Source organism: Panthera leo, chromosome A2, assembly GCF_018350215.1.
Source record: "Panthera leo isolate Ple1 chromosome A2, P.leo_Ple1_pat1.1, whole genome shotgun sequence".
Taxonomy (NCBI): domain Eukaryota; kingdom Metazoa; phylum Chordata; class Mammalia; order Carnivora; family Felidae; genus Panthera; species Panthera leo.
In genome coordinates this window covers 100,583,309-100,598,703 of record NC_056680.1, presented here as the reverse complement: position 1 = coordinate 100,598,703, position 15,395 = coordinate 100,583,309, and the positions used below count along the sequence as shown (strand labels likewise).

Genomic DNA, 15,395 nt, shown 5'->3' with positions numbered 1-15,395 from the left:
GGGTGGGAGCAAACATTTATTTTGAAATATTCATGAATAAACTTCAAGTGATTATTTTTAGCTAGCACAAGGCTAAAACTTAGATCTAGACCTAATTCCCCTCTCTCCTTGTTCCTTAGGTTTGGGTTTTGTTTTGTTTTGTTTTGTTTTGTTAATTTGCAATACTGACCTGTTTCTCAGGGCTGTTTATATTAAGCTTATATGATCAAGTCAAGCAGAGACGGAGCTGAGAATTCCACTTTCTCCTTCACAGTCACCTGCAGTGGGACTTTTAACCTCGGATAGATCGTTTCCTGCCCAAGTTATGTATCATCTTCAAGAAAACTGTTGATAAACATCACCATTGAAAAGTTATATTTTACTTTTTCTTCAGCCCAAAACATAGCTAATTACACATTTTTAAGCTAAATTTAAAGGTAAAATCTTACCAACCTCTTTAAGGAGATATGCTTCGGAAATGAAGAAGACTGCTGGCAAATTATTTCTCAAAGTAGTCTGTTTTGCTCTCAGGCCACCATGAGGCCTATCATGACCCTATCTGGATAACTGGGCATAACATCAACAACTCCTTTGTTCTGTTAAGGTTTTCTCCCTCTTATCCCAAATCTAAACCTAAATAAAAAGAGTAAACAATTTAAAATTTTTTGCTGCAGTTTTCTTTGTAAGAAACACACAACTTCCTTTGAGGTGATGTCAGTGGACTTAAAAAAAAAATGACTTTGGGGTACCTGGGTGGCTCAGTTGATTAACTGTCCAACTTCCTCAGGTCATGATCTCGTGGTCTGTGAGTTCAAGCCCCGCATTGGGCTCTGTGCTGCCAGCTCAGAGCCTGGAACCTGCTTCAGATTCTTTGTCTTCCTCTCTCTCTGCCCTTCCCCCACTTGCTATCTCTCTGTCTCTCAAAAATAAATAAACAAAAAAATAAAAAACAATAAAAAGAATTACTCCCATAAAAAATTCTTAGGTATAGAATAAAAATGTAAGGGCAGTGTCTTCTCTATTTGAGGTGCTCACACAGTTGGGAGCGGTACAAAGACTTGGAACTTTAGACATCCAGCTTCTTACTGTGTGATGGAAAGTGTGTAAATGACATGTCAAGAGGAAACCAGGCTGTGGAAATCTGATCCGGTCAGAGTCCCTCCAGCACCAGAGATACAGGTCAGGAATTCAGTGAGCACCAGATACTGCCATCACCCTGACCTAAGTGTATCTCTGTTGGGCAAGGTGCTTACGAACCAGTCTTTCCAAAAAACATAGGTGAACTATTCTGGTTTTACTAATAACTTTATTTAAATAAGACACAGGAACTTCTATACTGAAAAAATACAAAACAAAAGCCACACATTTCCTTGTGTAAAGCCATATTGTATGGTAACTCGAATACTGTTCAGCGCAGTGGCTAGAATTAAACAGTACAACTATGTACAAAATTTAAACAATTTCTGACAAATTTCTACAGCTGGATGTAGGATACATTTGAGCTCAACAACTTCTGGGAAATTTACATGGCAAAGCATAAGCTTTAACACATTTGGTTCGGAACTTTAATATATGCTAAGAACAAATGTACAACACAATATTTAGTTTCTCATGAGAAAATAAAAGCACATGTCACTATAAATATCGTACATCAGATTTCATCACCAAAAAAGCATTCAGTCCATCTTTCAGAAATTGATATTGATACTATTGCATCTTATTTGGACAAAAGCAGAGCATAAGATCAATACATTATGTAATGCTAAACCAGATAGCAGAAGTTAATGGAGCTCATATTTATCTTACAGAATAATTTTCTCCCTTTAACCATAATCTACAAAATATAGTATTTTCATCAAGGCCTGAGATTATTAGGGTTAAAGGTGTCTGCTGCTGAAGAGATTGTTTTAAAAGGTTCCCCTGTGAAAATGGCAAAAGTAAACTGAGTCCTTTTCCATGACAGTCTCCTACAATATAACACTGACTAATTTAAAGGAGCCAGAATGCACCTTCAGGAGAGAATATTACTGCAAACTTTGGTGGAAAGAAGATAATTGGAATCATGAAAAAATAATACACAGAATACATACACACACAAACATATACATATATATATATATACCATTTCTAAAAAAAAAAAAATCAATGGTGTTGCTTTCTTCTTTATCACTTCTTCTTTCTTCACCCTCCTTAGGAAATAAAACAAAGAAATCCCGAGGAATGACTGAAAGGAACTGAAACGTTCCTATAACTGTAGGCACCTATTCCCCTAACTGTTAAGAAAACTGTGCCATATACTGTAGTAGGTACAGATGAAACAACTCTGTGTTTTACTGAACTGAAGCAATGGAATAAAAATACAAAAACCTCCCTCTGCTTTAGGATACTCTCTTTGTGCCGCAGAAAACAAAGTCTGAGAGCTGGGCTCTTCCACTGATCACTCAAGAGTATCTAGGGCTCTCTTCACACTGTTGAGAATTCGGGTCAAGTCTGTGAGTTCAAGACTGCTTACCTGGGTATAGGCTTTACTTTGCACATCCAAAATACCACCAGAACTATCCATGATATTGTGAGGAGAGACGCAATGAGGCAGCTGTGAGCGACCGCCATGTAAGTCACCAAAGAACCTGCTTCCTAATGTGCACAGCATCTGAGACCCGCATGCTCTCTCTCCACACAAATGCGACTCGCACACCTCAAGTGCTTGAGGAAAACAACCAAAAGCGTGTCATTTTTCAACCTGCAAATTAAAGCATTTCCAAAAGTGAAACTGAACATTAATATGCCTTTAGCTAAAACAATGGCATTTCATGACCCTGATGGGCAACATAAACAAGAAATCTCCATCATCCCCTGGGAAAGTTCACTTGTTTGGAAATCAAACCTAGACTTTCTTGTTTTTAAATCCCATTACACACAATTGGAATGTTTACATACAGCCTGGTATCGGACGCTTTATTTGCAACATTAGAACAGTCATTAACTGAGCAACACCTGAACTTGTTTAAAAAAAAAAAAAAAAGCCACATCTACACATGTTGAAACAGTGGATTCAACAGTTGTGTTACTTGTAACCGCATGACAAAAGTGATGTCAGACACCACAGATTTGCTGGTTCTCCTCATGTTCACCCATGTCCAGGATTATTGTTCTCCTAGGGTTGAATGCACTTCTTATTCTAAGAATGTGGAATGTAATGAGGAAAGGGAAATGCAGAAAATAAGGAAAGGCAAAAGAGTGATGTTCCCTCTTTAGCTTTTTAGCTGTGAAATATTTAATATCCCAATATGATATACATTCCAAGTTACCTGAGTTTAGACTTCAACTGAAGTACCTGAAGCTAGGCCATAGGGTGGGCACTGTGCAACTGTTGTGGCCATTTATTTATTTATTTTTTTTGCATTGTATGTATTACAGAAGTTAGAAACAAACACCTGGATCAATTGTAAACATAATCCTGAAGTACAGTATTTTCCATAGGACAAAACACAGCAAGACATTTTTCTATTTAGACAGGCAACTTTTTGATATAGAGCTTATTTATACTGAAGAATTTGGAACAAAACACAGGACACACTACTACTCTGTCAAACATACTATGAAATGCATAGTCTCCACTTAAAATGCTGAATGACACACACATTTTGCAAGCATTACTGCTTTCCACAAAAACTGCTGAATAGGAGTTCCGTCCCTGCCAAGATCAGTGTCAAGAGATACTTTATGATGCTGATAAGTATTCTGTTGGTGGTGGTGGTGTTCAAAAAGTTTGTCACTCCATGCAGATAAGATGTCTGAGGTCTAGTTCCTAATCCATGAAGGTAGGGTAGAGGCCAGCTCCCCCTTCACTTTAGATGATCACATAGTTCTGAGCAGAGATGTGTTCCTCACCCTGCAGTTCCTGCAGGAGCTGCTGCTGGGACGGCTGTTGGACGGAGGCCTCCGTGGCGCCCACGGAGCTGGTGTCGTCAGTAAGGGATGTAAAGGAAACCCGGGAGGAGAGCTGCTCGACGGTCAGAGTGGCCAGAGCCGAGCTCTGGCCAGAGTTAGGAGAGTTCTTGAGCATCAGGTCGGAGGCAGGTAAGAGAGGGCCTAGAAGTTTTACAGGACAGAAAGCTGATCCGGTTGGGATGAAATTAACCTTGTTTTTGTCAGGACATGAAAAGAGAGGGGCTGAGATAGGCTGACGAGACCTAAAACCGTAAGACAAAATGACATTTATAATCACTAACAACTTCCAAACTTTCTCACTTAGCTGGAGTTCTCTACAACAGCTACAATGCGAATGGCAGGGAATGAGTTAAGTGTACACAGAGGGGTAAACATCTTCCATAGCACAAGTCAGCTGGCAGACTACGGATGTGCACAGCACTGAGTGAATTTTGACACCAAAGGATCTTCAAAAGGACTGGGCAAATTTTTTCTAAGATCATTAGTTTGCTTTCAATCATTTAGGAAGATGGAAAAAACTCCTACTTTATAGCTGAAGATTATGCAAGGTTAGAATGACCTTTTCTGTTAAGAAAAAGTGCAATGGGAGAGGGATGACCTAATCCTATATTTGGTTTTAAGCATTTCCTCCTTTTTCTGCATTGCTATACATCTACCAACAGATCAGAAAATTTCTCAAAGAGCCGGTCACAGCCCAGCAGAGCAGGGTCCTTTAGCCTTTCCTCCCCTCCCACTCCCAGAACTTAGCCATCAACTCCTGCAAGACCAGTCTCTGTCCCCTTCCAGGTTGCAAGAGTACAGCAGCCTTCCCCAGGCACTTGCACTGGGACAAAGGGATGAGTGAGTCTAAGAGCCACAGAGTCTTTTTTTTTTTTTTTTTTTTTTTTTTTTTTTTTTTTTGAGCTACTCTGCCAAGCATTCACAGCATGAACCTCTTCTTTAATTTCTAATTTAATGCGTACTGAAAATTCAAAAAGAAAAAAAAAATCTGTCTCCATTAAATGAATACACATGCTAGATAGCGTCTACAGGGAGACATGTTAGTTTCCTTCTGGTTTGGGGCATCACTATCGTAAGGCCAGCCACACATGGATATTAACTTTGCCTCTAAACTCCTTGTTAGCCGTCTAAATCAACAGAGGTTTTGAGAGGAAAATTCTTAGTGATCAAAAATAGATATTTTAGGTAGTAAGGATGAATTTCCAAGTTTCTGTATTAAGTTTATGTATTTCCAGCATACAGACTCCAATGCTACACTAAGATCCCTTCTGCTTATTCAATTTTCTTTTTATAATTTGGTTTTGAGACACGTTATCAGCTGGATGGAGTAGTTGATTCATCTGTAATCAACTGGTCTCAGTAAAAAAAAGCTTTACAGCTTTGCAGATCCCAGCTGATAGAAAAGACATTACTTACGCCATTTCCTCAAAGACCTTCACTCGCTCACATCCCTCTGGGGGCTCCCGTTTGAACATGTAGCTGTTGTTTGGTTTGGGAGATGAAGCGTACTTGGGTAACGGTGAGCTACTCCCACTGTCTGTAAATTTAAAGCAGTTATATTAACTAGTGATTGAAAGCTCTTTTAAATTAAATTTGATTTCCAAACAAGCAGCCTTTTGCACAGTTTATCCACTATGGCCCCTCTGCTTCCACCACAGAGCTTCCTTTTTTGCAGAGCTATTACTAACACCCTTGTGTAGTACATTTCTTAGAAATAAAAGATGTGATGCAACAGTTATCTGCCATACCACAGAAAATAAAAGGAAGATATTTCGGTCCAGAAACTGCATTTTGAATAAAGCAGCGCTATCATCTTGAAAACAATTACAGCAGTATGTATTTCAAAATGTAGATGAATGGGGCAATATATATAAATCATGCAAAAGAAATATAAGAGGTTATAACACAGAGTTCTCTAGGTTTTCTCACTGTCCAACTGGTTTAATTAAAAATTTTAGCATGTGGAATAATCTTCATTACAAAGTTTCTTAGCAGAAATATTACTTTTACTTTCATTACACCATGAACAGATGTATACAGGGGAAAAAAACAGGTTTGTAACACATAATATCTTTTTCCCTCAGCCCATCATGAAAAATGGAATTTACTCAGAAATTTGCCTTGAAAATGTCTACATAAAATAGTTTTTCCAGCAGTTTGTATTTTTGCTATTAGAAGCATGAGGAATCTAAAAGCATCTCTACCTAACATGTTTTCTTCATATTTTTGACCAAAAAAAGAAATGGTCTATTCATGAAAAGTCATAAAACCTATATGTAATTTCTCCCTTTCCTACCTGGCAAAGGATTTTGGAAAATCAAATCCACCAAAATGTGTCATTATCTTTGTAAGATGCCAAGTTGTAAAGTCAGTAACGTACCTGTATAAATACAATAGTCCCATTTAAACAAATTCTGACTTAATGCAAACCAATTCTCACTGCTAAAATACGAAGCACATGATCTATTGAGATGTATTATTTTCATGTATATTTTTTTTTTTTTAAATTTTTTTTTTCAACGTTTTTTATTTATTTTTGGGACAGAGAGAGACAGAGCATGAACGGGGGAGGGGCAGAGAGAGAGGGAGACACAGAATCGGAAACAGGCTCCAGGCTCGGAGCCATCAACCCAGAGCCTGACGCGGGGCTCGAACTCACGGACCGCGAGATCGTGACCTGGCTGAAGTCGGACGCTTAACCGACTGCGCCACCCAGGCGCCCCATTCATGTATATTTTGAAAGATGGCTTTGGTGTCATAATTAAGGTTGTCACAATTTTGATAAGTTGCTTTGGATTAGGCTACAGAACACAGCACAACATTCAGAATCTGAGTAACAGGGAAGTTTTCATCATCATGAACTATAATACATGCTTAGTAGACTTTTGAGGCACACTTAGTTGTATTTGGTAAGTGAGTCAAAGAGCACCTAGGTTAGTCTTGGGAATGGAGATGTGTGCTTATATTTGCATATGGCTGTATCTTGGGCTGGGAAATCATTGCCTACAAAATAAAAAGGCCACACAATTGGGAAACCTTAGAAAACCACCCCTTCTCCATCACTACTGTTACATATGTTCCTACAGATTACACACTGTCTGTTGGAAGGAATTAGGTCTTAGAATTAAGTTCCGTTTCTTCACATGTCATTCAGATTTAAAGATTTTCTCAGAGTCGATACTCATAGTATTTAAACAAATGGAAGCCAGGAGGAAGGATATAATTTTCTTTCTTAGGTGAATGCAAAACCTCATTAACCTGGCTAGAGTCTGAGTTTGCTGCCCTCTACTTGAGCTGGGCAAGACCAGAAAGACTGGTCTACAATCAAAAAGTGGTGAGAACGAGACCTTGAGCTTGGTGTAATACAAAAACACAGCCTGACCCTGCTTTATTATCCAGGCAGCAAGCAGCCCTGTGGAGATGGTATGCGATGTCTCCGTGGAGGTTCTTGCTGGTGATGGTATTCTCCAAGGAGGGCACAAATGGCCTGAAACCCTGGGCTCCAATGGTTGTGATAAGACTTTTTCTTGCTGTCAGCCAGGGTGTGGCCATGTCAGCAGTCAAGGACTCACCCCATCAGCATGTAAGAAAAGTCACCTCGGCCACTGCTACAGTCTTTTGGGCTCTACTGCTTACTACATCACCAGGTCTGCTGCTTGATTTCTCTCATGACTTTATTAATGACTTCAAGGGACATTCCCAGCATTGAAAGCTAGACAGGAGCTGGACAATGTACAAAACTGATTATCTTCCTATTAACAATTTACAATAAATTAAATAGTTTTATTCCTAATTTTTTTTTAAATTTCAGAAGCTTATAGTTTTAGTTTTACCTACTTAAACATTCTTTTCTTAAAATAGTTTTTTTAAAGTTTATTTATTTATTTTGAGAGAGAGAGGGAGGGAGGGACAGAGAGAGAGAGAATCCCAAGCAGGCTCTGCACTGGCAGCACAGAGCCTTACACAGAGCTTGAACTTACGAAGCGTGAGTTCATGACCTGAGCCGAAACCAAGAGTGAGACACTTAACTGACTGAGCCACCCAGGCGCCCCACTTAAACATTCTTGTTCTAGTTTAGGGGAGAAGGGGTGGTTAATGTTAAACAAAAAATAAATAAATATATTGCTATCCTAGAATAGATCGTATTTGGTACTATTATATCTCCTTACCTTTTCAATTAAAAAGTTGAGGGTTTTTTGTAGTTGCTGTTGAACTATATATATAACATTTATTTGAATTTTTGGTGGTCTGGAAAATAAAGCTTGAAAGGAGAATTAAAACTATTTAGAAAAAAAATTTTTTTAATGTTTATGCATTTTTGAGACACAGAGAGAGACAGAGTGGGGGGGGGGGGAGCTGGGGGGAGGGGCAGAGAGAGAGGGAGACACAGAATCCGAAGCAGGCTCCAGGCTTCAAGGTGTCAGCACAGAGCCTGTCGTGGGGCTCAAACTCACAAGCTGTGAGATCAGGACCTGAACTGAAGTTGGACGCTTAATTGACTGAACCACTCAGGCACTCCCAAAAATTGAAACTATTAACAGATTTGTTCAATCTGGAGTTTTGTTTTTTTTTTTCCCTCAGGTGAGTATATGATCTGGTAGACAGCAAAGAGGAACAGGAAATGGAGACCCGTGGTCCGAGGTCTCAGTTCTGTCACTAGTTGTAAAACCTTAAACACAACTGCCTTTCTGAGTTTCTATATAACTAAAGAAATTATCACTCCTAACTCGAAAATTCTGTGACTTTCTTAATGGTTCTAACAAGTATTTTTTTGCTTCACAAAATGGCATGATTTAAAAACAACCCACATGAACAACCTATTCTACCCATTCCAGACTTGGGGTCTAGCTGATTCGTTTAGAACTCTGTGCCAAATTTAATAAACACATTTCAGTAACAGAACATTACAAATGTGAGGTAAACACACTTGCTCAGGAGATTCAAGATGAGAAGTTTCATGGTAATCTTAATTCAATCACTTTTGTTCACAAGCATGATAAATTTTCACATTCTGTCATCCCTCAGTAAGAAATAACTAGACCTGTAGTTCTCATTAAGTGTAACTTTATATTCTTATATCATAGCCAATGTCAATTAATAAAACTAAATGTAAAAAATATGATTATTTACATATGTCTGTATTTTAACAGTCTCATCTATCTTTATAAAGAATCACCCAACTCTGGAAATTATGGAAACCTTTTACTGGTTTGGGAAAACTTATACATGTGTACCATATTTACCATTAAAATATAAGTAGGTTGTCAAATATTTTTAATATTTGGGGAGAAGGAGAAAATTGGCTTTTACAAACAAAAACAATATTTTTAAAACTACATGTACTTTGGGGCGCCTGGGTGGCTCGGTCGGTTGGGTGTCTGACTTCGGCTCGGGTCATGATCTCGCGGTCCGTGAGTTCGAGCCCCGCATCGGGCTGTGTGCTGACAGCTCAGAGCCTGGAGCCTGTTTCGGATTCTGTGTTTCCCTCTCTCTGACCCTCCCCTGCTCATGCTCTGTCTCTGTCTCAAAAATAAATAAATGTTAAAAACAAAAAAACAAAAAAAAACCACATGTACTTTTATTGTTTAAGAGTTTTCTGAATCTCTCCTTATATATGGCCCTCATTATTTCTGGTATATTAAGTATGGCCCACAATTCCAGTATAAAAAATGATATTATACAGTTAAGACATTCTGTGGGTAGGTATGTAAAATCTTTGCCATGGTTCTTACTAGTCTTAAGTCTTTAGATGTGCTTTATCTCTTACTATCAGATCACTATCAAATTAAGAGAAATTAGTACTAAAACAAGCAATGTAATAGCACAGTAAGTAGTCCTTAACTTTGGTTTCACATTAGACTCATCAGATGTTTCAAAAATATCAATAAATACCACTGTCCAGACCTCATCCCTAAGATATTCTGATTTAGTTAGTCTGGGGCTCTTCCCCAGCACGTGCTGCCTCGTTGCTTTCTTTCTTTCTTTTTTTTTTTTTTTGGAAAGCCCCCAAATATTTTTACAGCAGAGCCAAATTTGAGACCCAATCATGAAAAGGTCAAAGCACTGGTCTGGAGTCAGGCTGCCTGACTTCTATCAGGCCTAACACCACAACCTAGGAAAAATTTGATCCCTTTTTTGATCTGCAAAATGGGACTAATTACTGATAGGATAGCTATGAAAAATGTGTGCGAAAAGAATTAGGACAGTGCCTGAATCATATGGTCTGAATATGACCATAATAGCAGAAAGAACACACCCTTCCCTGTTTGCAAATGTAAGAAGGTGAACCATTCAGAAATTAAGTGCCTATTCTACTTTCTCTTGGCAGAAGAGGGGAAAAGAAAATAATTTTTAATAGATCTGCACATTCTACTTCTATTCAGGTACTTAAAAAGAGGAGATTTTTGTGTCTGGGAGCAAGGCAGGGTGATATTTGGAGTACCAGATTCCCCAGTTTAGACTGCCTAGCATAAACCCTGCCAGTTCATAATGTCATCCTTTAGCATATAATCTATCATCCTGAAATTAAAATCAATGGCTAAAGCATAGATTCTACAGATTCCTCTACAAAGACCGAACCAGTAGAATGTAATTCTGTCTTCACAGCGGAGGTAAGAGGCTGGGTAAGTGAGGGTAGAGTTCAACCAAAACTATACTCAATGACATATGAGGAGTGTAATTAAAAGCCAATGATGAGTTAGGTTAGAAATATGATTGACTAAATAGGACCTAAACAATTACTACTCTAGCATTAAAATTACTTCTTTTGCTTCAGGAAATGAAATTATCAGCTGTAGTGTGGTTTGATGGCCTAATGAAACTGGGAGAAACGTAAAACTATATAGCCTTTCTTGGCAACAAACAATTTGGAACCAGTTGTTTGTGATTACTGATTGTATTGAAAAGGAGTTCAATTAACTCCAAGACCAAACTGGGGACAAGTAAGGAAAAACTTTGGCTTTTACAAACAGTCTGTAAGGTTCCCCTAAAACTTCAAAGTCAACCTTTTATGAGAAGGTTACAGAATTTTAATAAAACAAGACATCAGCCACAGCTAAGATCTTCCTCAGACTGGCATTCAACAAAGGGTAAGGAGGAATAATGACCATCAGAACCTTCACTACTTATATTTTTGAACTTTATTTCAAATTAAGATTGTGTTTTGAATAATGGGCTTAACTCACATTCCAAATGTTTGGTCCATTAATTAAATATTTGTCATATGTGGGCAAGTGTTTTAATCACATCGTTCCCTAAGTGTTCATTGAATTGATATCAATTTAAAAATTAAGTAAACAATCATAGCTGTTCCTTTATTTTTGTGTACTCAATAAGTACAATTCTTCTTCCACAAACATAATCTTGATATGCAGAATGGCACGCTTTATTATTATCTCCTAATGTAACTTGGAGTCATTGATATGCTAACTAGTCACTCTGAATTTGACTATCTGACCTTGCAGTTCAAAATGAAAGCAAATCACTTTACTGAAGACAGTCTTCAAACCAGTTTATAGACTAAAATCCAGCCTCTTATACATATACATCACAATGGGCACGCAGAAAAATTTCAGTTTACAGAGAATATTTTATATCTTGAAAAGTAATGTAATTAAGGATCTCAGGAAAATCATGCTGATACAATCTTTTTTGTTTATTTTTCTAAAGTAGACTTCACACCCAGCTCAGAGTCCAACACGGGGCTTGAACTCCTGACCCGGCAATCAAGACCTGAGCTGAGATCAAGAGTTGGATGCTTAACTAACTGAGCCACCCAGGTGTCCCCCATCTGAGATTTTATATTCTTGAGCTTTTTAAATAGAAATATTTCCAGGGACATCAGTTTTCAAAAAACATTTTAAAACACACTATTCATATTAAACTACTCCTGAAGTATCCTAATGAGGAAAAATAAACACTTCTAATAAAAGTTTCACTGTAATTAAAAAAAAAATTTTAATGTTTACTTATCTTTGAGAGAAAGAGAGCACATGAACAGGGGAGGGCAGAGAGAGAGAGAGAGGGCAGAATCTGAAGCAGGCTCCAGGCTCCGAGCTGTCAGCACAGACCCTGACACGGGGCTCAAACTCACAAACTGTGAGATCATGCCCTGAGCCGAAATCAGATGTTTAACCAACTGAGCCACGCAGGCACCCCAAAGTTTCACTGTAATTTTAAATGCTCACTTAAATATTTGCTGAGCACTTAACTATGTGCGAAATAGAAGGTGGCAAAGAAAAATGCTACAAATGCTGTCTTAACGGTATTAGGGAAATCTTGGTATTTACTTTTTACCCCTAATTCTTGCTAAAGAAAAATGGTATTATAGTGTCTTTAGGCACTAACCAACATGGAATCTTAAACTTATCACTGTTTCCACCTTAAAGCTTGTTCCTTCTTTGATACTCACTGCCTAATTACTAATGGTAATAATCTACCTTCTGCATCTCCCAAATTAGAACTCTGATAGAACTTGGCCTTTATCCTCCCTGACCTCGTCCATCTATCAGCCACCAGATGCTGCAGACTCCTCTTTAGTCCCTCTCCTCCAACATCTCTGCACCCCCTCAATCTCTCTCTCCCCTGCCCCTGTGGTTTCCCAACTGAGAGGCATAAAACAATGTGCTGACATGCAAGATTTTTAGAACATTTACACACACTTTTTACCCTTAAAAATAAGAAAGTATGCTTTACTAATACATATTTAGTTTGTGGATCGAATTAAGTACATACATAACTTAGAAATATATGAACTTATATTAATGGTATAGATCAAAAATTGCTGCAAAGGACATGTGAGAAATCAAATTTGGAGACCACGGGACTAGACTGCCAAAAATTACCTTATCTGGTCCTCCTGCTCTCTCTCCACTTCTGTACTTCCACCTGTGCTGTGGCCCTTAAAGATAAATCTGGTCGTGTCCTTTAGCTGACAAAGATCTTTACCTGGTCCTTCATTTCTCTGAGCAAGGCCTACAAGGCCCCTTATGAAATACCGGCCTTTCTACCTCTCTACTCTCACTGCTTCTGCTCGCCACCATTCACCTCTGTGCTCTAGCCACACAGTTTCTTACTGTTCTCCACACACCAGGCCCTTTCACAGCTGATTGCCCATATAAGGCTATTCCTCCTGCAAAAGAGGCAGCAAGTAGTAGTATGAGGTTTGTATAGAAGATCTTTTTTGTCATCTGGACTACAAAGAACTTAGGAAAGTTACTTTATTTTGTAAGCCTCAGCTTCCCCTTTCTTAAAATAATAATGTTCCTCCCTACTCACAGGATTGTGGTAACATTATAGGAGATGACAAAGGTAAAATCACCTGAGCACATTTAATCACTATTAACAATCCTAGGAGGCAGGTACCATCATTATCTGTAATTAACAGATTAAGAAATTGAGATACAAGAGAGGTTGAGTAGCTTGCCCAAGGACACATAATTACTAAGTGGCAGAGCTGGGATTGAACCAGGCTGCACCAGAGTCAGAGCTCATTACCGTTAGGCTCCCTGTCTTGCTAGGTTTTGATCTGTCTCAACTGTAGTGTCCTTGCTGGAGACAGGAGGAGGAGACAAGATGATGATCAAGTTCCTTCCAATCTAACATCCCATGCTTCTAATTAAAGTCTGAAAGCTCAGGTAATCTGAATTCTAATTAAAATCTGAAAGCTTTATTGGGCCTGACTTTTGTTAGTGTCACAAGAGACCCAGTGTAAGCAATGGCCTCTATGTGTTGGTATTTTTCCTAGAGGAACACAGAAGATAACAGGGAGAAAAAATTTAACAGATCCCCTTTTGGGGGTATCAACAGGCCTAGTTGATACCCTACTTTCTGCCCAGTCATGATCAGAATGGAAGATGATATGGATTTTAGCAGTTACTTCCTTTCCCTGAATTTCAGAAGGGAATTTGGACTTTATGGTTTCTTCCCCACCAAAGGCCTTATCACTAAATTAGCATAATCTTAGTTGTTTAGTTCTCTGTACTTTTTTTTTGGTGGTGATCGGGGAGGGGAACATTATCACACTCTTCCTGAACATTCAAAGGCCTCATACATATAATTTAACAACCTAAAAAAAAGATACTGATGTTCAACACAGCTAAAAAATATATCCTTAAAAAATGGACATACCATAAAGACAGGCCTTAAAGGAATACGTGAAGAAATCTCCACTAAGCACTACTCTATGATAGGCACTACTCTATGCTGAGGATAAAGCAATGAGTAAAATAAAGTTATCTGCTCCTGCTGGAGCTTATATTCTGGTAAATAGATAACAGGAGATTAAGTGAAACATATATGCACGTTTGTTAATAAATTTTGGTTTGCTTCTATTCTAGGCTCTGGGTTGTAACTGCTAGAACGGAGATGTATACTTATTACTTAGTTTTCAACTATAAATAGTAACTCATCCACAGAGGGCTAGCACAGCATCTGCCATCAGTATGATTGTGAACATTTTCCTAAAGAGGGGAAAAAGGCATTTACTGGATGCTTCTTATGTGCTGTCAATGGGAATATATAAGATTTTACATGTTACCTTGAAAAAGAGAAACAGGGAAGATGACATTAGGGACAGGATTCTAGAACAGGTCAGTGTTAGCCTATGGAATAATTCTTGTGTTGTAGCTCTATACTCCTGGTCATTTTACCAAAAGAGGTTCTTCTAGGGTAACAAGGGATCCTAGAACTATGTGGAGATAATCTTTTGATAGAGAAACAGACTCAGGATCAGAAGCAGTGATTTTAAGATGCAGTTGCTAAAAGCCGTATATCCAACCTATTTATTTTAACAATATAAAACATGAAAAGAAATGTACCACAAAATCTCAGCTGATTAAGCTCTCTAGAAGATAGAGCATTGAAGTATGTTAAGGGCAAAGGTTGAAGAAGGTTAAGCAATACAGCCCTAGACATAAACGCAAATAGAATTAAAATGTGTGTAGGAAGGAATAAGATGATGTCAAAAAGAGCCCGGAAAAGACAAGATAATACTTTATTTTTTTCTCTCCTACAACTAAAGCCTTCTCAGTCCTAACCCCCAAAGTTCAGGATTATTAATATTTATGAGTTAATCACAGTAAGAGGTAAATAGGCTTCTATGCGTTGGCCTTGGGAAACTCCATCCACATAACATACGTTGTTCTTGTGGGAAAGTACAGTTTAAGTTCCAAGTAGCCAATTTGTGGACTCTTGGAATTGAACTCTCCGTACTTGGCCCAAGGAGAATGGTTCAGTTGACTTTATGATTAGAATAATCAATGTTTCCACAATATCTTGCAAAATTGCAGAATTTTATAACAACTGCCTATGCGAATTGTGCCAAAGATCAACTGTAAGTGGCAGACTGAAGTCTCGATTCTGTGGCTTGCCCAGCACCGGTTTGGCTAACAGCAAAGAATGCAGGCAGAGCTGCTAACAGCGTGTTTTAATGCTGCCATCTGTATTATATAAATCACTATTTATCT

The 15,395-nt window shown here is 38.3% G+C and overlaps 1 protein-coding gene across 1 annotated transcript in view; it reads right to left on the bottom strand.

Annotated features, from left to right (window-relative positions):
* Positions 1-1,265: 1,265 nt before the first annotated feature.
* The window catches only part of GLCCI1 (glucocorticoid induced 1), a 105,191-nt gene continuing 91,061 nt past the window's right edge, over positions 1,266-15,395 (bottom strand). The window contains exons 7-8 of the mRNA XM_042918745.1: positions 5,347-5,467; positions 1,266-4,172 (exon numbers count right to left, since the gene is read on the bottom strand). Coding sequence (XP_042774679.1) covers positions 3,830-4,172; positions 5,347-5,467 — 464 coding nt within the window. The 3' untranslated portion in view covers positions 1,266-3,829. The remainder of the gene's footprint in view (positions 4,173-5,346; positions 5,468-15,395) is intronic.